The sequence below is a fragment of the Phyllobates terribilis genome, unplaced genomic scaffold, assembly GCF_046119375.1.
Source record: "Phyllobates terribilis strain yellow unplaced genomic scaffold, ASM4611937v1 Scaffold_25__1_contigs__length_18738178, whole genome shotgun sequence".
Taxonomy (NCBI): Eukaryota; Metazoa; Chordata; class Amphibia; order Anura; family Dendrobatidae; genus Phyllobates; species Phyllobates terribilis.
Window position 1 is genome coordinate 6,872,677 of NW_027362785.1, and position 23,506 is coordinate 6,896,182.

The 23,506-nt window shown below is 48.4% G+C and overlaps 3 protein-coding genes across 4 annotated transcripts in view; 2 read left to right on the forward strand and 1 right to left on the reverse strand.

The window, feature by feature from the left end:
- TBCD (tubulin folding cofactor D) overlaps positions 1 to 6,857 on the reverse strand; it is a 232,762-nt gene extending 225,905 nt beyond the window's left edge. The window contains exon 1 of the mRNA XM_073660419.1: positions 6,837 to 6,857. The gene's annotated coding sequence lies outside the window, so the exon portion shown is untranslated. The remainder of the gene's footprint in view (positions 1 to 6,836) is intronic.
- The window catches only part of LOC141176344 (E3 ubiquitin/ISG15 ligase TRIM25-like), a 16,887-nt gene extending 498 nt beyond the window's left edge, over positions 1 to 16,389 (forward strand). The window contains exons 1-2 of one of the 2 annotated variants that reach the window (XM_073660292.1): positions 4,332 to 4,464; positions 9,071 to 16,389. In XM_073660292.1, coding sequence (XP_073516393.1) covers positions 9,274 to 10,857 — 1,584 coding nt within the window. In that variant the 5' untranslated portion in view covers positions 4,332 to 4,464; positions 9,071 to 9,273 and the 3' untranslated portion in view covers positions 10,858 to 16,389. Of the gene's footprint in view, positions 1 to 4,331; positions 4,465 to 9,070 lie in introns of those variants that run through there. The other variant, XM_073660291.1, reaches the window with a different exon arrangement.
- Positions 16,390 to 17,055: 666 nt separating this feature from the next.
- Positions 17,056 to 19,460, forward strand: LOC141176343 (E3 ubiquitin/ISG15 ligase TRIM25-like). The gene has a single exon (XM_073660290.1). The coding sequence runs from the start codon at positions 17,102 to 17,104 to the stop codon at positions 18,788 to 18,790; it is 1,689 nt and encodes a 562-aa protein (XP_073516391.1). The 5' UTR covers positions 17,056 to 17,101; the 3' UTR covers positions 18,791 to 19,460.
- The last annotated feature ends 4,046 nt before the right edge of the window (positions 19,461 to 23,506 follow it).

The following is a 23,506-nucleotide window of genomic DNA, read 5'->3' on the forward strand; positions in this document are numbered from 1 at the left end:
CTGCGTGGCGTCCGCCGTGTACGCCGCCTCCTGCGTGGCGTCCGCCGTGTACGCCACCTCCTGTGTGGTGTCCGCCGTGTTCGCCGCCTCCTGTGTGGTGTCCGCCGTGTACGCCGCCTCCTGTGTGGTGTTCGCCGCCTCCTGTGTGGTGTCCGCCGTGTTCGCCGCCTCCTGTGTGGTGTCCGCCGTGTACGCCGCCTCCTGTGTGGTGTCCGCCGTGTTCGCCGCCTCCTGGGTGGTGTCCGCCGTGTACGCCGCCTCCTGTGTGGTGTCCGCCGTGTACGCCGCCTCCTGCGTGGCGTCCGCCGTGTACGCCGCCTCCTGTGTGGTGTCCGCCGTGTACGCCGCCTCCTGCGTGGCGTCCGCCGTGTACGCCGCCTCCTGTGTGGTGTCCGCCGTGTTCGCCGCCTCCTGGGTGGTGTCCGCCGTGTACGCCGCCTCCTGTGTGGTGTCCGCCGTGTACGCCGCCTCCTGCGTGGCGTCCGCCGTGTACGCCGCCTCCTGTGTGGTGTCCGCCGTGTACGCCGCCTCCTGCGTGGCGTCCGCCGTGTACGCCGCCTCCTGTGTGGTGTCCGCCGTGTTCGCCGCCTCCTGTGTGGCGTTCACGGTGTACGGAGGGTTCTGTGGGGCGTTCACGATATTCGGCAGGTCATATAGGGTGCTCTCAGTATACGATCGGTCCTGAAGGGTATATGGTGGCTCCCGTGTGGTGTTCCCAGTATACGGATGGTTCTGTGGGGTGTTCACGATATACAGGAGGTCAAATAGGGTGCTCTCAGTATACGATCGGTCCTGAAGGGTATATGGTGGCTTGCGTGTGGTGTTCCCAGTATACGGCGGCTTCTGTGGGGTGCTCTCAGTATACGATCAGTCCTGAAGGGTATATGGTGGCTCCCGTGTGGTGTTCCCAGTATACGGAGGGTTCTTTTGTGCGTTCACGATATACGACAGGTCATATAGGGTGCTCTCCGTTTACGATCGGTACTGAAGGGTATATAGTGGCTCGTGTGTGGTGTTCCCAGTATACGGCGGCTCCTGTGGGGCGTTCCCGGTATACGGATAGTCTTGTGGGTCGTTCCTGTGGTATACAATCGGTCCTGAAGGGTATATGGTGGCTCCTGTGTGATGTTCCCAGTATACGCAGTGTTCTGTGGGGCGTTCACGATATACGGCAGGTCATATAGGATGCTCTCAGTATACGATCGGTCCTGAAGGGTATATGGTGGCTCCCATGTGGTGTTCCCAGTATACGGATGGTTCTGTGGGGTGTTCACGATATACAGGAGGTCAAATAGGGTGCTCTCAGTATACGATCTGTCCTGAAGGGTATATGGTGGCTTGCGTGTGGTGTTCCCAGTATACGGCGGCTTCTGTGGGGTGCTCTCAGTATACTGCGGCTCCTGTGAGGTGTTCCCAGTATAAGGAGGCTCCTGCGTGTTGTTCCCGGTATACGGTCGTTCCCGGTATACGGCAGGTCATATAGGGTGCTCTCAGTGTACGGTGGGTCCTGTAGGGTGTTCTCAGTATACTGCGGCTCCTGTGGGGTGTTCTCAGTATACGGCGGCTCCTGTGGGGTGTTCTCAGTACACAGTCGGTTTTGTGGGTTATCGGTATACGGTCGGTCCTGGGTGCTCTCAGTATACAGTGGGTCCTGTGGGGTGTTCCTGGTATACAGCGGGTTATATTATTATTATTATTTATTTATATAGCGCCATTGATTCCATGATGCTGTACATAAGAAGGGGTTACATACCAAATACAGATATCACTTACAGTAACAAATAAACAATGACAGACTGGTACGGAGGGAGGAGTACCCTGCCCTTGCGGGCTTACATTCTACAGGGTGGTGGGGAAGGAGACAGTAGGTGGGGGTTGCAGCAGATCCGGTGTTGGTGAGGCAGCAGCTCCAATGGTGTTGAGGCAGCGGGGTCATGGCAGGCTGTAGGCATTCTTGTAGAGATGGGTTTTCAGGGTCTGTCTGAAGGATACGAGTGTGATGCATAGTCGGACGTGTTGGGCCACAGAATTCCAGAGGATGGGGGATATTCGGGAGAAGTCTTGGAGGCGATTGGGTGAGGAACGAATAAGTGTGGAGAAGAGATGGAGGTCTTGGGAGGACCGGAGATTGCGTGAGGGAATATGTCGGGAGATTAGTTCAGATATGTACGGAGGAGAGAGGTTATGGATTCCTTTGTAGGTCAGTGTTAGTAGTTTGAATTGGATACGCTGGGGGAATAGGAGCCAGTGAAGGGATTTGCTGAGGGGAGAAGCGGAGGAGTAACGAGGATAGAAATGAATTAGCGGGGCAGCAGAGTTAAGAACGGATTGGAGAGGTGCGAGAGTGTTAGCAGGTAGGCCACAGAGGAGGATGTTGCAGTAGTCCAGGCGGGAGATGATGAGGGCATGGACAAGCAGTTTAGTAGATTGATGGTTGAGGAAGGGACGGATTCTGGAAATATTTTTGAGCTGGATGCGACAAGAGGTGGAAAGAGCTTGGATGTGTGGTTTGAAGGACAGGGCAGAGCCAAGGGTTAACTCCGAGGTAGCGGATGTCCGGTACGGGGGAAAGCGTGATGTCATTTATTGTGCTAGATAGATCAGGTAGGGAAGATACGTGAGATGGAGGAAAGATGGTAAGTTCAGTTTGGTCCACATTGAGCTTGAGGAAGCGGGAGGAGAAGGAGGAGGATATGGCTGATAGAGACTCTGGGACTCTGGAAAGCAGAGAGGTGACGTCTGGGCCAGAGAGGTAGATCTGAGTGTCATCAGCGTATAGTTGATACTGGAAGCCATGGGAATTTGAGTTGTCCCAGGCCAAGGGTATAGATTGAGAAGAGTAAGGGTCCTAGGACAGAGCCTTGAGGGACTCCAGCAGAGAGATGGCGGGATGAGGAGGTGGCGTGGGAGTGGGACACACTGAATGTGCGGTTGGAAAGGTATGAGGAGATCCAGGATAGGGCAAGGTCTTTGACTCCAAAGGGAGAGAGGATCTGTAGTAGGAGGCAGTGGTCAATTATGTCAAAGGCAGAGCACCGGTCTAGAAGGAGGAGTATAGAAAATTATCTGTTGGCTTTGACAGTAAGTAGGTCATTAGTAATTTTGGTCAGGGCAGTTTCAGTGGAATCATGGGGACGGAAACCAGATTGTAGGTTGTCGAAGAGCAAGTTAGATGAGAGATGGGAGGAAAGTTTAGCGTGAACATGTTGCTGAAGGAGTTTGGAAGCAAATGGGAGCAGCGATATGGGGCGATAGCTTGACATAGCGGTCGGGTCGAGGGATGGCTTTTTGAGGGTAGGCGTGATTGTGGCATGTTTGAAAGCAGAAGGGAAGGTACCAGAGGTTAGTGATGGGTTGAAGAGGTGGGTTAGGGATGGGATGAGTGTGGGGGTGAGGTTGGGGAGGAGATGGGATGGGATCGAATGCACAAGTGGTGAGGTGTGATTTGGAAAGAAGGCGAGTAAGCTCTCCAGTGATGTTGGAGAGGGAGATAATAGGGGAAGGGCAGTGGTCTGGTATACAAAGGGGTTGTGGTGGTTGAACAATAAAGACTTGCCTTGTTTGGTCGATCTTATTTTTGAAGTGTGTGGCAAACTCCTCAGCAGAGAAGAGGGGTGTCGGAGGGGGCAGTGGTGGGTGGAGGAGAGGGTTAAAAGTGTTGAATAACTGTTTGGGATTGTAGGATAAGGAAGATACAAGAGTCATATAGGGTGCTCTCAGTATACGCCAGCTCCTGTGTAGTTTTCCCGGTGTGCGCCGACTCCTGTGTGGCTTTCCCGGTGGGCGCCGGCTCCTGTGTGGCGTTACCGGTGTACGGAGGGTCATATAGGGTGCTCTCAGTATACAGCGGGTCCTGTGGGGTGTTCCCGGTATATGGCGGCTCCTGTTGGGCGTTCACGGTATGCGACGGCTCCTGTTGGGCGTTCCCTGTATAGGGTTGGTCGTGTGGGGTGTTCCCTGTATAGGGTTGGTCCTGTGGGGCGTTCCCGGTGTAGGGTTGGTCCTGTGGGGCGTTCCTGGTGTACGGCGGCTCCTTTTGGGCGTTCCCGGTGTACGGCGGCTCCTGTTGGGCGTTCCTGGTGTACGGCGGCTCCTGTTGGGCGTGCCCGGTATACGGCGGCTTCTGTGAGGTGTTCCCAGTATGGGGTTGGTCCGGTGGGGCTTTTTCGCTATATGTCTCGTCCTGTGGGGCGTTTTTGCCGTACAGCCGGTTCTGTGGGGCATTTCCAGCGTACGACATATCGATGTGGTCACACAACCTTACACAGCAAGCTTATTAGCTTTCGTTGTTGAAAATAGTACATAGTGTAAACCGGCTTCATGAGTCAATAACCAGCAGAGGGCCTCGTGGGCACAGAGGAGTGAATGGAATGATGGGAACTGTAGTTTTCAGGGTATGAAAGTCGGAAACTGAAACTTACTGATATGTCCACACCTCATCTGGCGACAGAAGAGCAGCGAAAGGTAGGAAAACAATGTCCAAGGGTTACAGAACTCGCTGGGGACTTCATAACAAGGTCCTGACCAAACTCTAGACTAGAGGACAACCTGCTGCTAATGTGCCAGATACAACAGGACCTTCACAGGTGGAGTCCAGGCCTCGCCAGGAGGCAAAACACGCACAGTATTAGGCAGGTGGTTTTAACTATTTAACGACCTGTAACATGCAGGGTCTGTGGAGCTGACTCAGGAGATGAGCCCGTTCCATACCGGGCAGATTCCGGCTGTGTTATACAGCCACGACCTACCCGTAACATCAGCGACCAGAGCGAGCTATTACTGCTAGGCCTCTCGGAGAGCGTCCGTTCCCCTATAGAACGCAATATTGGGATATTGCAGCGTATAGAACATGGGATTATACAAACGCAGGTTCCTTAAAGGGAATAAAAAAAGTAAAAACCATCAAAAAAACCTTTTTATTCTTAACCTCACGGACGACGGCATCTCAGAGGTTGAACTGTTGCGATCGGAGCTAGCTAGCAGTTATTCCAGAGTGACGCCGGTATAACACGGGTGGCATCCATGTCGTATAGAGCGGGCTCAAAACCTAAGACTACTCCATACAGTTCAGGCATGTTCACACATGGCGTTTTTGTGGCTTTTTTTTCTGATTGAAAATAGCAGGAAAATGCTGCGTACATTACATCTAAAATTGGGGGGAGAATCGTATGTCTTTAATGGGTCTATATAGTTTTATTAGTGTGCTTGTGTCACCTAGACTGGGTACAATATTAGCAAACCCTCAGCTATGAGAATGATTACCTGGTAGGATTACTGTATTCATTAACAGCAAACACCGGTCTGGAGAATTGTACAATTTCTTATTATAAAGTGATTAGGCTTAATCACGGGTTGTCTACTACTGTTCAATCCCTTCTTTAGGCCCCATTCACACGATAAATAATAGATACATAAATAGCTTAGATAGATCTCCGTGAGATAAATCATTATTGCCGCGTGTGTTGCTTACTGTACTTGTATTAAGCTATTAAATGAAAAAAATGATGTGGGGTCCCCCTATTTTTGATAACCAGCCAAGGTAAAGCAGACAGCTGTGGGCTTATATTATCAGGCTGGGAAAGTCCATGGTTATTGGGTCCTTCCCAGCCTAAAAATAGCAGCCTGCAGCCGCCCCAGAAGTGGAGCATCACAAGAGATGCTCCAATTCTGGCGCTTTACCCGGCTCTTAACGATTGCCCTGGTGCGGTGACAATTGGAGTAATGGTAGTTGGAGTTGATGTCAGCTGATATTTGTCAAAAATCGCAGCCCTGGTGTTAGTAATGGAGAGGTGTCTATCAGACACCCCTATTACTAACCCGGCAATAAAAAATAGAAACACACACGCGCAAAAAAATACTTTATTTGGAAAAAAAAACACTCCACCACACTATCCCTGGTTCACCAATTTATAATTTTTTTTAAAACTCATGCAAATCCAAAGTAGTCCGGGGAATCCGATGTAATGCACCGATTACGACGTAATCGAATGCATTACAAACGCAAACCTGAAAAACATAAAAAGACTGAAAAAAAAGAACACGCTGTCCCTCGTTAACCAATTTATTAAAAAAGAATGTCCTCACGCAGGTCCGACGTAGTCCAGCGTGCTTCGGCGACTATGAATAGCAGAAAGTAACGTTACTGACATCTGCGCGCTGAACACCGGTGACGTCAGTAACGACAACGCTCATCAGAGTCGCCGAGTCACATGTAATATGATCAGCCAATTCTGGGGCGACTGAGGGCTTATATTTTTAGGCTGGGAAGGGCCCAATAACCGTGGATCTTCCCATCCTATTAATAGCCCCCAGCTGTCTGCTTTACCTTTGCTGGTTATCAAAAATAGTTGTGACCCAACATAGTTTTTTTCATTTATTTATTTGGTTAATATACGCAAAGCACTAATTATATATCTGATGGATATATATGGTATCTATCTACCCCATTTCTATCTATTTATCTAAAAAAAGAAAATCAGAAGCAGCACCAGCAGGTAATCAGGGTGCCAAGCATCCCAGGTAAATACCAGGCCTTTAACATAGTAAAAAAATGGAGGCAGCACACCAGTTTGTAAAGGTGGAAAAAAGTGCTATTTTAATAGCCCATAATGGCGACGTTTCAGTTGAACCTTTCTCAAGCTTCTATTTTTCTTTTTTTAGATAGATGGATAAATAAATATAGATATGGGGTAGATAGATAGATGACCGATCAATTTAATCTGCAGTTGCGCAGGTACTGAACAACTAGAAACTGGCTGATGCTCAATTAGTTGACATGGAAGTTTCTGATGGACGTGTGACGTCACGTTATCCAAAGTAAAGAGGTTGTAACATACCTGGCGGCGAGCTTGGATAGTGCACCATCTCCCACTATGCAAGATCGCAAACTTGATCTTCAGTCCAGTCTGCTAGCCTGACTTCTTTTCATGCTGTCTGTTTGTCTCTGTTCTAACTGCTTAGGGCGGCGGCCCGGTCACTTCCTGTTTCTTGTAGCTGCCTTAGGCACACCCCTAATGCTTTCCCAGCCTATTGCTGTCTGTCACTTGATATTTAAACCAGCTCCACCTTGGAGCTGTTGCCTGAGCCACTCTTACCCTCAGAGAGCTCCTAGCCTCTGATCTGCCAGGTCCTGTTCTGTTTTCCTGCCTGCCCGCCTTCCTGGAGGCTGTAATTCCAGGCCTGTCTGAACACGCTCCTAGCCTGTTCGTCCCGCCCTCTGGGGGCCGTATACCCAGACCTGTTATCTGTGTCTTCTAGCCTGTTTGTCCGCCTTCCTGGAGGCTGTATTTCCAGGCCTGTCTGAACACGCTCCTAGCCTGTTCGTCCCGCCCTCTGGGGGCCGTATACCCAGACCTGTTATCTGTGTCTTCTAGCCTGTTCGTCCGCCTTCCTGGAGGCTGTATTTGCAGGCCTGTCTGAACACGCTCCTAGCCTGTTCGTCCCGCCCTCTGGGGGCCGTATACCCAGACCTGTTATCTGTGTCTTCTAGCCTGTTCGTCCGCCTTCTTGGAGGCTGTATTTCCAGGCCTGTCTGAACACGCTCCTAGCCTGTTCGTCCCGTCCTCTGGGGGCCGCATACCCAGACCTGTTATCTGTGTCTTCTAGCCTGTTTATCTGCCTTTCTGGGGACCGTATACCCAGACTCGCTCCTGTGTCTCGCTGCAGTGTCAGTTCCTGGCTGAACACTCAATTCCTGTCTGAACACTCTCCTAGCCTGTTACCTGTTCTGCTCTATGTCCATATCTTCCCTTTTTCTGCAGAGTCTGAACCTGCGCCTAACTCCTACTCGTTGTCGCTGTACTTCCGTTTGTGAGTTTAGAGTCCACTCGATACTTCATTGCAAGTACCTTGTGTGTATCTGGTTCTGCCTTTCCCTTCCAGTCTGTTCCGTGTGAACAGAGCCCTGTTCCCTCAGCTCTGTCTTGCTCACCTCTCCGGCGGTTCCTGCCCGCTCTGTCTTGCTCACTGCTCCGGCGGCTCCTGCCTGCTCTGTCTTGCTCACCGCTCCGGCGGCTCCTGCCCGCTCTGCTTTGCTCACCGCTCCGGCGGCTCCTGCCCGCTCTGCTTTGCTCACCGCTCCGGCGGCTCCTGCCCGCTCTGCTTTGCTCACCGCTCCGGCGGCTCCTGCCCGCTCTGCTTTGCTCACCGCTCCGGCGGCTCCTGCCTGCTCTGTCTTGCTCACCGCTCCGGCGGCTCCTGCCTGCTCTGTCTTGCTCACCGCTCCGGCGGCTCCTGCCTGCTCTGTCTTACTCACCGCTCCGGTGGCTCCTGCCTGCTCTGCTTTGCTCACCACTCCGGCGGTCTTCCCTCTGCTCTGCCTTTGCTCGCTGCACTCGCGGTTTCGCCCTGCTCTGCTTGCTCACCTCTCCGGCGGTGTCTCTCTGCTCTGTCTGGCCCATGGCTCCGGCGGTTCCTCTCTGCTCTGCTTGTCTACTGCATCTGCGGTTCTGTTCCTGAGTCCCAGTCTGTACTGGACCCTATCCAGCCTGCGCTCCAACCCGCTAGTGACTCCCTGTCTGCACTCCAGCCGTGCCCGCCAGTACCCCCCTGTCTGCATACCAGTCGAGCCTGCCTACACCCGCCTGTCAGTGTGCCAGCCTAACCTGCCAGTTCCTGTATTCCCCGGTGTGGGTCAACAGCCGTGTCCAGGGTCTGACCTGGAGTGGCACCTGGTCCCTCTGCTCGGTTCCTCCCTGGTGCACGGCGTCGTAGCCGTCGTGCGACCTGGGTCGGATCGGGTTGATACTTAGTTACGCCCCTCCAGGCACTCTCCGGTTCATGGCACAGTGGGATCACTAATCACGCACACGCCAGTCGGTCCGGGCGTGTGCATAACAGAGGTAATTGGAGAGAGCCCACGAACTATCACTTAAGCAGTGCGTTGCGTTGGAAGATCCCGTTACGTCATGTGAGCTACCATTTTCAGGACAGGAGCGGAGTTCCTAACTGAGGAGAACAAAGTTGATAAAGGCCCACCCCTTTTAATAAACCTATAAAGATGACATTGAGACTGCTGTTGTTTGTTAATGACTTGTTCGGGGTTCACTTTAATCAGGAATTGTTATTTCAGGTCTGGCTACTGCGGATCGTGTACGTGAGAATTGCCGCAGCTGAATGAGAACGCAGCAAAAGAACGGACCAGGTGCCCGAGCTGTCGAGACCTGCGTCAGCGGTCGTGTAAACAGTCTTGGATACATCCTACAGAACTAAACTGTGCTATAGGTGCATTGAGAAGACTCCTCCTGGACAAGCTCCACTTACACTGTGTTGACAATGGCATTTGCTGATCTTCGAGAAGAACTGAACTGCTCCATCTGCCTAAACATCTATACAGATCCCGTCACCCTGAGATGTGGCCACAACTTCTGCTGGGTCTGCATTGACTGTGTGCTGCTTACCCAGGAGGCATCTGGTGTTTACTCCTGCCCCGACTGCAGAACCGAATTTCCAGAGCGTCCAGCTCTGCACAAAACCATAGCACTCCGTAACATAGCTCAGAGTTTCCGGTCTAAGTCGGAAGTTGAGGAAACTTGTGGCATCTTGTGCACTTACTGTGAGTCCTCCGTACATGCCGTTAAAACCTGCCTACATTGTGAAGCTTCTTTATGCGACAATCACTTAAAAAAACACAGCAAGTCAGATGACCACGTCTTAGTGGAACCCACCACGACTCTGGAGAATAGAAAATGTTCTACCCATAAGAAGATGCTGGAGTACTACTGCACCGAAGACTCCACCTGTATCTGCGTCACCTGCTGCCTAGTCGGAAAGCACAAAGGACACGAGGTAGAACCAATAGAAGAGGCATCTGTAAAAAAGAGAATGAAACTCCGAAACGTCTTGGAGAAACTGACCTTAAAGCGAATAGAGACTGAGAAACAAGTCCAAAACCTAGAAGGTCAAAAACAGAATGTAAAAAGGAAGGCTTCCCGAGAAACGGAGAGGGTCAACTCGCTGTTTAGAGAGATTGGGAAGCTTCTTGTAGAGCTAGAACAGAAAGTTCTAGGTGAGATCTCTAGGCAGATGGATCATGTGGAAATCTTAGTCTCTGTGCTTATTCAGCAGCTCGAATCGCAGAAGGCCGAGTTGTCCAGAGAGATTTCCCACATTGAGGAGTTGTGTCTTCTAGAGGATCCATTAGCTCTCCTCCAAGAATATGAATCTGAGAAATATGATTTACGTGGAGCTGCTGAAGTAGTTAATGAAGACCAAAAAAAAGACAGCAAATCATCTGAATATGTAGGTGATCTGGATAAAAATTTAACCTCCTTGACATTACATACCGGTTTGGCAGATATAATGACACAATTCAAGAAAGGTCTCCACATTGAGGAGGTTTCGGACCTCCTGCTAGATATCAACACAGTCGCCAGAGATGTGTGTATCTCAAGTGACCTGAAAACCGCTCGTTATTTGAGTAACCAAAAACATCCAGAATCCCCCGAGAGGTTTGAGGACTGTCAGGTTTTGAGTACCAGAACCTTCTCATCAGGCCGCCATTACTGGGAAGTTGAAGTTAGCAAATCGGGGTACTGGATGATTGGGGTATGTTACCCTAGTATAGGCAGAAAAGGGGACCAGTCGTACATTGGGAACAACGAGAAGTCCTGGTGTTTATCCAGGTCCAAGTCAAAGAAGCATCATTATTCGGTGATGCATCACGGCAAGATTATCCATTTGCCTTTCAAGTTATTCAGTCAGAGATTAGTGATATATGTGGATTATGAGGCCGGACAGTTGTCCTTTTACGAGCTATGTGATCCGGTTAAACACCTGCACACTTTCACTGCTGCTTTTACAGAACCCCTTCATGCTGCCATGTACATATGGACTGAATGGGTGGCGATCAGGAGCTAGATGGAAGGCATTATTATAGCGTTCAGTAGTCAGAAGATCCCATCAGTGGTAAGGTCAAAACTGTAGGAATTCCCAAGAGAACCTGACACTTTGTGAAGAGACTGAAACCTCTAGAACCAGTCTGAGATGCCCATTACTAGCAACGCAGAAGTAATATTTACCCTCAACGTTACCATTGAAATCAGAGGGGATGTCGCTTGAGATGTGCGTTAGAGATTTCCAGCAATGGAAGAAATGGGCACACAACAATGTCTTCTTCTGGTGTGACTTATAAGTGGATTTCTTGGATTCTTGATGTTGTCTCCCATAAACATCATATATAACCTATCCATATGGTCGCTGGGGGTCTTACCACTGAGACGGATGATCCTAAAGTACCCTATGTGAATGAAGCAGTATTGAGCGTGTGCGACCACTGTCTATAGGAGTGGTGGTCACACTTGCTCACTATGGGACATTAGGGTCCCCGTTACAGAATTAGTAGAGATCTCTGCAGCAGGATTACACATTTAAAGGGCTTGTCCGGCCTTAGGCTACATGTCTGCAATCACTCTATGTGACTGCAGACTTGTGACTCCCTTACATCGCGCTGTAAGGATTCTGCGGGAGCGGGCGGTCACGTTTCCACAATTGTACGCTTTGCATACTTCTGGCCACATTCTGACTAGACTTGTCTGACCTCGCATTGAGTGAGGCCTTGCCCATCTAGTCGGCACGTGACCGCATGTATTCAAATCACATACTTGCAGTCACACGCCCAGCACTGGAGAATCCTCACAGAGCGCAGTGTGCCCAATTTGAGTATTCAACGGTCTGCAGTCACATAGTCTGCAGACTTGTAGCCTCTCTACAGCCAGACAATCACTTTACTATATATATATATATATATATGATACATGTTTATGGGACAACCTCTTTAAAGAAGACCTGTCACTTGCTCCAACAATTGAGTAAAATACCTTGTAAAAAAAAAAAATCCCTGAGCCTCCCCTGTTTGTGCCGCTCTTTTTGATTTTGCACTGCGTCGCTCCATTGCAGAGCTATTCACATTTGTTTCTTCTGGAGCGCACTATGTGAAATATCTGCTTTGCAGTCCAACTTTAGAGTCTTCTTTGGGGGTGTGAACTTTATCCCCTCCCAGATTCTGCCAATCATAGCTGATTTAGGAGTCTTTTCTGTGACAGAGGCTGCCAAGCTGTGATTGGCAGCGTCTTGGAGGGAGGGATGAAAGCGCACGCCTCTACAGTAGGCTCTGAAGCAATGCCCAGTTGGACTGCAAAGCAGAGATTTCACATAGCACTCTCCAGAAGAATCAAATGTGAATATCTTTGCAATGGAGCGACGCAACGCAAAAAGGAAAAAATTGGCAGAATCAGGGGAGCTCAGGGAGTTTTACAACCTATTTAACTCACTTTTTTGAGCAATTGATTGATCCTCTAAATTAGATTTTAGTCATTGACAGCTTGACAGGTCTTAATTTCTGAATATCTTGGTTGATTCTTGGTGGTGATCTTTAGGGTGCTACCATAACGTGTACAACGAGTCATCATCAGACCATTTATTTGCCGTTAATCTGTTTGTTTGGTTTCTCGGTTTGACTTTTTTGAGTGCAACCATGTTGTTTTTGAGCCTTGCGGATGCATCAGATAGTTTTTGTTAAATCAGTTGTCTGGGACCATTAAACCTTCAGTTGAGAGTCGTCTTAAAGATGTCAAAGCATGGTAGGACTGATAAGTGGTGCCAAAGTTGTCTGGTAACTGCTCATCTCACCAGTTGTGTAGAAATGCATTTTCTTAGCGTATTTGGGACCGATAGTGTAGTGAACGGACATGGCCACCAATACTGATGTACTTTTTAATAAAGTTTATATGCATTTGCGTGAGTCATGCTTTAATATAGAGGGTCCTCTACCTGGCTTTCAGCTAACTTCGGAGGTTGGGATGCATATGTGGCCCCATGTATTTGACATTCACCTATCCTATAAATTGGTGATGAACATCCATCTTGGAAAAACGTCCTAAAAGGTTCTAACGACTGTGGAAAACTCTTGACGACAATTTTTAGAATCAACCAAATCATCACCTCTTCATGTATTACACTGAGGTTACTCTAAATATGCTGAGATATTGACTTGATTTCTTGGTCAAAAGAAGAGAAGATCTGTTTTTTTCAACGCTCCTTTCACTCTCTATGGGACTTGAGGTACAAAAGATGAGAGCTGTACTCTATCTCCAGCCATCCCATAGTGATAGGATCCAAGTCATCGGACCCCATCGATCCGTGAATTATCACTTATCTTTTGGATAGGTGATAACTTTTAATGTTGGGATTAGTCTTTTAGATAGGAGTCATCTTCACATGCATTAGTGATTGTAAATGACCCTGCATATAAGTAATATAGATGCAAAATGATGTCTCAGTAGGTGAAGAGCATTTGTCTATAGGCATGGTTAGTGGGACTTTCAACACTTCAAAACCCTAAATGCCATATGTCAGAGAAAAAATAAAATCCTTGCAGAGATGAGAGAAAGAGCTTGCACTCTACAAGTTGTCTCTATGTAGCTGACCTCCTCCTTTGGAATCAGGTAATTAAGGAAACTCCTAATGGCTAACAGATGTGAGGTCCTGCATCAAGGATGTGGAGAAGCAGATTTATGAACCGAGATAAGACTTTGAAGAAACGTAAAGATCTTCTGGGTCTTTTTCTTCTTACTAGAAATTAAGGGAGGTTTGCATGAACTGCGTTGATCTAATTGATAGAAAAGTCATATTTTCGGAAATGTGATGAAGTGGCAAACGCAAAGCATGGTTTCACGTCACTGGCCAATGGCCAGGATCCCTCCAATTGAATAATTGCCTGATAGACAAAGCTACATCTGCCATCTTTGGTCTCTATTAGTGTTGAGTGAGTATGTCTCATTAACCCCTTCGGCGAGCACGAGCGTGATACCGCACCCCGAAGCCATATGCTACCTGTTAGGTGTCCAATCGGCCTGTAAACAATTGGTGGTGGCAGCAAGTAGTTAGTTTTGTTATTGCAGAGCTGGCAGTGAACCGGGGATATATACATATATTCAATGCTTTGGAATCGGAGCTGTATATACCATACGCTCACTGTTAGTTCTCTAATAACCGACCTTAGTGGAAACAACCTGCGGCCTCCTCCGTTAATCGTCGATCAATCGTGTAATTGTCCGCACGATAGAGGGCTGTTCATGACAAAAAGGTGACAGCGTAGTGACCTCCCAGGCTGTGATGTTTGACACCATAAAACTGCATTTATTACTGATTTATCCAAAAAATGGGGTACAGTCTTCACATATGCTCTTCCATAAATATATACCGTAGTCCAAAAGAAAAAAGGAATCGGGAGCAAATCAATTAAGATAAAACCTCAAATTTTATTAAAATAATCAAGTTCAAATGACACATGATTAAAACTAGTAAAAATCAGATACAAGGGAGGTAAAGTGACACGAAAGTGCCACACAGCCAAAGGAGTATGAAAAATAATATGTATATGGCAGGGACAGATTAGGGAAACCAAACAGTATAGTTAGCAGTAATTGTTACCACATAATTTCAGGAAAATAGACAAGAAATCATTATAGATGCACACAATATCATTTATAGTAAAAGCATCCCATGCAATACTGAAAATAGTGCTGAAGTAAAAAGTAGACTATGGTATGGCTAGCAACTAATATTCCAAGTGTATAAAGACTACCTGCAAGTCAAATGAGGTATGTAGAGTGTGTAATGCACACGCCCGGACTGACTGGCGTGTGCGTGTATATGTAGTGATTCCACTGGACCGTACCGGAGAGTGAATGCCTGGAGGGGCGTAACTAGGTATCCACCTGATCCGACCAAGGTCGCACGACGGCATACGACGCCAGTGCACCAAGGAGGAACCGAGCAGAGGGACCAGGTGCTACTCCAGGTCAGACCCCAGACACGGCTGTTGACCCACACCGGGGAATACAGGAACAGGCAGGTCAGGCTGGCACACAGACTGGTGGGTATAGGCAGACACGGCTGGTATGCAGACAGGTGGATGCTTGTAAGCATGACTGGTATGCAGGCAGGGAGGTACTGGCAGGTATGACAGGTTGGAACACAGAGTGGATAGGACCCAGTACAGACTGGGACTCAGGAACAGAACCGCAGATGCGGTGGACAAACACAGCAGAGTGAGGCCGCCCGGAGCAAGAGCAGAGCAAGACGAGACCGCCTGGAGCGGTGAGCGAGAGTAGAGCAGGACGAGGCCGTCTGGAGCGGTGAACAAGAGTGGAGCAGGACAAGACTGCCGGAGCAGTGAGCAAAGGGTCAGAGCAGAGCGAGACTGCCGGAGCAGTGAGCAAAGGGTCAGAGCAGAGCGAGACTGCCGGAGCAGTGAGCAAAGGGGCAGAGCGAGATTGCCGGAGCAGTGAGCAAGGCAGAGCAGGCAAGAACTGCTGGAGCGGTGAGCAAGGCAGAGCAGGCAAGAACCGCTGGAGCGGTGAGCACGGCAGAGCAGGCAAGAACCGCCGGAGCGGTGAACAAGGCAGAGTGGGCAGAAACCGCCGGAGTTGCGAGCAAGGCAGGGCAGAGGGGACAGGGCTCTTTTCACACGGAACAGACTGGAAGGGAAAGGCAGAACCAGATACACACAAGATACTTGCAGTGAAGTAGCGAGTGGACCACAAACTCACAAACGGAAGTACAGTGACAACGAGCAGGAGTTAGGTACGAGTTCAGACTCTGCAGAAAAAGGGAAGATATGGGCGTAGAGAGAAACGGGAAACAGGCTGGAAGATAGTTAGGGCAGGAACAGACACTGGGAAAAGACACAGACAACAGATCTAGGTATGCGGCCCCTAGAGGGCAGAAGGAACAAGCTAAGAGCGTGTTCACACGGGCCTGGAATTACAGCCTCCAGGAAAGGCAGAAAGACAGCTGGCTAGAGTGCACAGACAGGACACAGTTCAGACACGGGAACTGATACCGCAAGGCAGGAAACAGACAGGACCTGGCACATCAGTGACTAGAAGCCAACTGAGACAAGATGCTCAGGCAAGGATTCCAAGGAGGAGCTGGCTTAAATAACAGGTGACAGACAGCAATAGGCTGAGGACACATTAGGGGAGTGTCTGCAGCAGCTACAAGAAACAGGAAGTTCAGCTGGCGTCGCCCTAAGCAGCCAAAGCAGACAGTATGGAAAGAAGCCAGAGTGGCAGTCTGGACTGGAAATCAAGTGCGCGCTCTTGCACAGTGGGAGATGGACCACTATGCAAGGACGCCACCAGGTATGTTACAGAATGCAAGTTCAAACAGCAGAATGATTGCTGTATTATTGGAGATTACCAGAGTTCATAACAACTATAAGACGTATAAGGTGCAAATGATAGTTCTTATTATGTCATGTCAAATTACCAATGTCTAGTTATGGAAAAAAAAATCACTCCTGTCAATAGGAAAGATAATATAGCATGAGAGAACAATGGCTCACAGCACATAAAACACAGGAATCCCGCAGTCCCATATAAGTACAAAGCCCAATATACAACCTGTAGTGCGGTGTGGGAGCAGCCCCGACGCGCGTTTCGCGTCCAGCTTCTTCAAATCATGTGTCATTTGAATTTGATCATTGTAATAAAATTTGATCCAAATTGATTTGCTCTGATTCCTTTTTTCTTTTGGACTATGTATTATTTCTTGTAGTGCACACATGTTGCCGGATAGCTTGCTCATGTATTCACAGGTGAATGGGTATGTATAATACTCTTAATACTAGACATAAGCAAAGAAGCTGCAGAGGTAGCTGTAACGCTTGAAGCATATCAAGGTATCAAGACCCTTCTGCCACATAAGGTTCCAGTATTATAAATGTCGCATGAAGATTGATATGACTTTGGTGAGATTTTTAATTGTGTCCATAAGGTAAATATTCCATGCTTCTGTTCTGGTCTTTCCTCCTCAAAAATTAAGTCTCTTGCAAGCCTACAATCAACAACCACTCATAACCCACTAGTACATTTATGTGAATGTGCTGACTTTTGTAATTTCAAGATCAGCGTTGGAAGGATTGACCTCTTTCCTATTGACAGGAACAGTATATCTGTCACGTACCCTGTCTTTATCATGACCGATATAACTCTTTGATTTACAAGGCTTTGAAAGACCAAAGTTCAGAACTGTGCGTAAACTCACAGATATAACCAGGAATATCCTCGTTACTAGATTCATTCCACCTCCTAGAACGATGGAAGCCGTAGATCTGAAGGATGAGCTGACCTGCTCCATCTGCAAGTCCATTTTTAGGGATCCCGTCTCTCTAAGATGTGGACACAACTTCTGTCGGGGGTGTATCGATGATCTGCTGGGTGAACAGGACTCCACTCGGATCTATAAATGCCCTCACTGCTATGAAATATTTAGTGAGAGGCCATCGCCACAGGGGAATGTCACTCTCGGCAGCATAGCGGAACGTTTGCTGTCTACCAATCAAGAGCGGAACGAGGTGGAAGAGGTGGCGATCGTCTGTGATTACTGCTTTCATTCGTCCGTAGCTGCCATTAAGTCCTGCCTACTGTGCGAAGCTTCTCTATGTGAGAATCACCTAAGAGTCCACAGCAAGGCCCCAGAACACATTTTACGCAATCCCACTTCATCCCCAGAAATGGAAAAATGTTCTATTCACAACGAAATCTTTAAGTATTACTGCACCAAGGACAACGAATGCATTTGCGTGTCTTGCTCTCTGGTCGGAAATCATAAAGGACATGAGGTGGAGCTCCTACCTGACGCTGCGTATAACATGAAGACAGAGCTAAAAGATATCCAGGAGAACCTCGCCAAAATGAAAATTGAGGCTGAGGACAAACTCAAGATCCTTCAAGACCGCAAGACAAAGCTTCCCGAGACAGCGGCTAAAATAAAAAAGAGACAAACGGACATCATACAAAACCTTCGAAATCAGCTCGACCTGCTACAAATCCAAGCGCTAAGTGAGACCTCGCGTCAAGAAGAGCAAGCGTCGCGATCACTCTCTGATAAGATCCACCAGCTGGAAAAAGACAGGGATGACCTGTCCACCGAAATCAGCAATATCAAGGAGGTTTGCGATTTGACCGATCCATTAACGGTCTTACAAGAAGGTGCCTCCTATTTTCACAAAGGAGATACAAAACATGAGAAAAGTACCGATACAGATATCCGTTCAGTTGGAAACTTGGCACCTACTCCTACCAGAACAGTCGTTTTCGGGTCACGAAAAACCAATGCTGGGTCAAATTTTAAGCTAACCACATCAGCCCACTATCCAGATATCCGTTCAGTTGGAAACTTTGACGAAGGTCTGATCTGTGAGATGTTACACACGACGCTATCAAATATAGTGATGAGTATAAATAACGACCTTTACTGCCATGAAGCTACGGGTTTGACACTGGATGCTGAAACGGCTTCTAATAATGTATCCTTATCAGGTGACTTCAAGTCAGCGTCCAGAACTGAGAGCAGTCAAAATCTTTATGTACACCCCAAGAGGTTTACCACCCATCCCCAGGTGTTAAGCACCATGAGTTTTTCAGATCGGCGATACTGGGAGGTGGAAACTAATGGAACAAATTACTGGATGATAGGGATGTGCTATCCCAGTATGGAGAGGAATGGGCCACTGTCCTGGTTGGGGGCTAACCGCAAATCCTGGGCTTTAAAGAGAGAAAACAATCGGTATTCTGTGAGTCATGGTGGAAAAGTCGTCTTCTTGACAACATGGAGTTCTGCCAATAGAATCAGAATTTACCTGGATTATGAGGCCGGACGTCTATCGTTCTATGAGCTTGGTCACCCATTAAAACATCTACACACCTTCAAGACCACCTTTACTGAGCCCCTCCATGTGGTCTTCTATGTGTGGAACCAATCCTGGTTAAGACTCCGGAGCTAAGGATAACCTTATCATGACAGCAGAGATGCTACAAAATTCACTGTAATTATCAAAAAAGCCAAATAATCTTTCTCGGGTTGGAACATATTCCATTCAACAATTGACCGAACAGAGATAGGAACTTGATAGAAGAGGAAGACTCATGGACTTCAAGAGGTTGTCTCAATTCCGAATCAGTAAATGAGCGGTGCCGATGCTGTCGAGTCTACACGCCCGGTGTCGGGGAAAAGGACAGGTTCATAACGGTAAATTTGCGGTCATGCACGAGCCTATAAAGATACGTCATTGACGCCGATCACCTCCGATTGCCAGAGTGATGCCGGACAATCTTCTTCAAGGGGTTGTCTAGAATTAAGTCTCGAGTCACACCTGTTCACAGGTTGTATGTGAGCTCTCGGAAGTGAAGTTGACTTGTGGAACCACAATCGACCCATGTTCAAGGGTGTCATTGTTTTTGAAAGAAAGCAGCCAAAAGTTTCTAATCCTCTAATCTTAACCTTTTTTGTTGATTTTTTTTAGATTTTCTAGATTTAAAATGTTATAGCGCTGTATGGTTTTATTTTTAGTAGTTGGAGTTTAGTGATCCACAACTCCATACTTCCAGCCTAGATATAGAGTATCATGATAAAATCCTGGTGGCCTTCAGCCACCGAGGGAAGATGTTTGGAGCTTACGGTACATTGGCAGTAGAGGTGGCCTCATCTTGTCGACATGGCATCTCTGGTCCTGATAAAACAGAGACAAGATGGAGACTGAGGACTTGGAGCAATGTGGGTTCAGTAAGGTGAATATAATTACATTTTTTTTGTATTTTATAGATTTCTAAAAAAAAAATTAGAAAATTTTGTTAAGCTCTAAATCTCCTTCCAGACGGGCAGATCGTAAGGGATGGAGAACTCTCGTTTCAAAAAAATGAATTTTACAAATCAATAAAATTATTCTATCTACAGTATCCTGCAAGACAACATCGCACATAGTATAATGAGAATTCCAGCATCTAGAACGAAAGAAGTGGTACTGTGCAGTATATATATACAGGAGGAGTGGTACTGTGCAGTGTATATATACAGGACAGGAGGAGTGGTACTGTGCAGTGTATATATACAGGACAGGAGGAGTGGTACAATGCAGTGTATATATACAGGACAGGAGGAGTGGTACTGTGCAGTACATATACAGATACTGAGAATTACACCCAGTATACAGGACAGGAGAAGTGCAGTCTCAGCTATGTGGGAGCAGTTTGGGGAAGGGTCTTTTCAGCCCCCCATGACTGTGCTCAGTGCACAAGCTCCATACAGACATGGAGGGGAAGGTTTGGTGGGAGACAATGACCGAGCGCACAAAGACCAAATACAAGTTCTATGGTTTAAGTAACTTGATGGGGTTTTCTCATTATAACAAGATCTTTGCACTGTACAAGTGATAACAACGAAATCAGTGGTGTCCCAGCAGGGGGCAGTACAGGGGCCCTGTGTCACCCAAGGTGTGGGAAAGACTAAGTGCAACACGAAGGGAAGAGGGGGAAGAAGACCAAACACTAGGGAAAGGGGGAGTGGAGACCCGTAGGGAGATCTAATATCACCCTGCCTACCCTACGGTCCCTATATAGGTTTCACACCTATCGCTGAGCAGGAAACTAAGCCCTGGGTGTCCCTAGAGCTTGGCCCAGACAGGGAGGGGGAGGGGTGAACACTGGTCAGGTCCCACTACAAACTAAAGACAACAAGGTAGACGAACAAAGGGGATAAACTTAGCTTGAGCAGACACCAAAGGGGAAACGCCAACTGTCCTCCAAGGGCACCAGAGAAGAAGTCAGCCAACAGCTAGTGTTCCAAGCCTGCACAAAGGTACATGGAAGTATCACCGGCGATTCCCTGGAGCAAACTGGGTGTTTTTAACTCCCAAGCAAGGTTGTGTCTATCAGCAGCAGGAGGGAAGTCGCAGCTAGGTCCTAAAGGAAGAAGGATTAAGAAGGCGTCTGTAATGCCAAGCGCAGTGACCTTCTACAGCCCGATCCAGAGCGACTGTCTATTACACCTGAGACTCCCGTGACACCCTGTTTACATGAAGGAGTGTTTGCATTCTGACGCTCCATTTCATGTGACGGCTAACCTGGGGGCATCCCAGTGGTCCCACAATAACCTGCTTTCTTATGTGAATCCAAAGCGCACAGGTTACCTGGACTGACCATGGAAAACCTGATCGTCCACAGATCAGACAACTTATAACTGACCCACATTATCATAAAAGGACTAATAACCATGCTTCCAGATAGTCCTCCACATTCATGAGCTCTGTATAACCCAGCCTTCACCAGCGATTGGCAGCTTTCTGTGTACACTGCATAGGCAGAAAGCTGCCAATCAGTGATGTGGACGGGGTCATACAGAGCTCAGCATTCCAAAAACTGCCAGATCTGCAGAAGATAAAACTGGGATTTTATCAAAACTGCAGCAAGCAGCCCAGTAAGTGACACATCACTGGAATCAGTGTCTCTGCCCCTATATCATGCTCTCAGATGGGGCAGCACAAACATGGTGACAGGAAGAAGGAATATCACTGAGGGGATCAGAATCAAATCTGAAGGGTAAAACTGGGGAAAAAAAATTGTAATTGGTTCCAGAAAATCTCTGATGGTGATTTCCATGATGGTGTAATTCATCCAGATGATCTTCTCTGCTCCATCTTCCTGAACATCCACACGGCTCCTGTCACCCTGAGGTGTGGACACAACTTCTGCTGGGAGTTTATCCACCATGTTTAGTGTTTAGAGTGACGCTGCCCGACTGGAGAACAAGACGCCAAGAAAATGACACCAGAAGTGTCTTGTACGAGACAGAAGAGTACACAGTGTACCTGGTAAGGGATCACAGATGAAGGGGATCTTCAAAGTGTAAGGTCCGGGTGGGCACATGGGCATCTCTGCCACAGGAGAAAACATGCATGCTGGAAACGGGTAGCAAAGTTAGTGGAAGCGCAGACAGGAGAAATCCTGGAGACCGCAGACAGGTAACAGTGTTACTGGAAGCCGCAGGCAGACCGGAGATGTCTGGTAGACCGTAGACAGGTAGCAGAGTTATTGGAAGCCGCATGCAGACTGGAGATGTCCAGGAGACCGCAGACAGGTCGCAGAGTTATTGGAAGCCACAGGCAAATTGGCGTTGTCTGGGAGACCGCAGACTGGTAGCAGAGTTACCGGAAGCTGCAGGCAGACCGGAGATATCCAGGATACTGCAGACAGGGAGCAGAGTCACTCACTGGAAGCCACACGCAGGCCGGAGATGTTCAGGAGACCACAGACAGCAGAGGCACTGGAAGCCACAGGCAGACTAGAGACATCCAGGAGACCGCAGACTGGTAGCAGAGTTACCGAAAGCTACAGGAAGATCGGAGATATCCAGGATGCTGCAGACAGGTAGCAGAGTTACTGGAAGCCACAGGCAGATCGGAGATGTCTGGGAGACCGCAGACTGGTAGCAGAATTACTGAAAGCTGCAGGCAGACCGGAGACATCCAGGAGACTGCTGACAGCAGAGGTATTGGAAGCTGCAGGCAGACCGGGGATGTCCAGGAGACCGCAGACTGGTAGAGTTACTGGAAGCCACAGGCTGATCGGAGATGTCTGTAAGACCACACAAAGGTGGGAAAGTTACTGGAAAATGCAGACAGACCGTAGACATCTAGGAGACTGCAGGCAGGTAGCAGAGTTACTGGAAACTGCAGGCAGACCAGAGATGTCTGTGAGACCGCAGACAGGTTACAGAGCTACTGGAAGCCGCAGGCAAACCGGAGATTTCTGGGAGACCACAGACAGGTAGCAGAGTTACTGGAAGCCGAAGGCTGACCGGAGATGTCTGAGAGAGCATAGACAGGTAGAGTTACTGGAAACTTCAGGCAGACAGGAGATGTCCATGAGACTGCAGACAAGTAGCAGAGTTACTGGAAGCCGAAGGCTGACCGGAGATGTCTGAGAGAGCATAGACAGGTATAGTTACTGGAAACTGCAGGCAGACCAAAGATGTCCATGAGACTGCAGACATGTAGCAGAGTTACTGGAAGCCGCAGGCAGACTGGAGATGTCTGGGAGGTCGCAGAGGTAGCAGAGTTAGTGAAAACTGCTGGGGAACAAGAGATATCTGGGAGATCGCAGACAAGTAACAGAGTTAATGGAAATGGCAGTCAGACCTGAGACATCCAGGAGACTGCAGAGAGGTAGCAGAATTATTGGAAGCCACAGGCAAACCGGGGATGTCTGGGAGACCTCAGACTGGTAGCAGAGTTACCGGAAGCTGCAGGCAGACCGGAGATATCCAGGAGACCAGAGACAGGTAGCAGAGTTACTGAAAGCTGCAGGCAGACCAGAGACATCCAGGAGACCGCTGACAGGTAGCAGAGTTATTGAAAGCTGCAGGCAGACCAGAGATGTCCAGGAGACTGCAGACTGGTAGCAGAGTTACTGGAAGCTGGACACAGACTGGAGATGTCTGTGAGACCACAGAAAGGTAGGAAAGTTACTGGAAAATGCAGATTGACCGTAGACATCCAGGAGACCGCTGGTAGAAGAGTTACTAGAAACTGCAGGCAGACCAGAGATGTCTGTGAAACCGCAGACAAGTTGCAGAGCTACTGGAAGCCGCAAAGCAAACCGCAGATGTCTGGGAGACCGCAGACAGGTAGCAGAGTTACTGGGAGCCAAAGGCTGACCAGAGATGT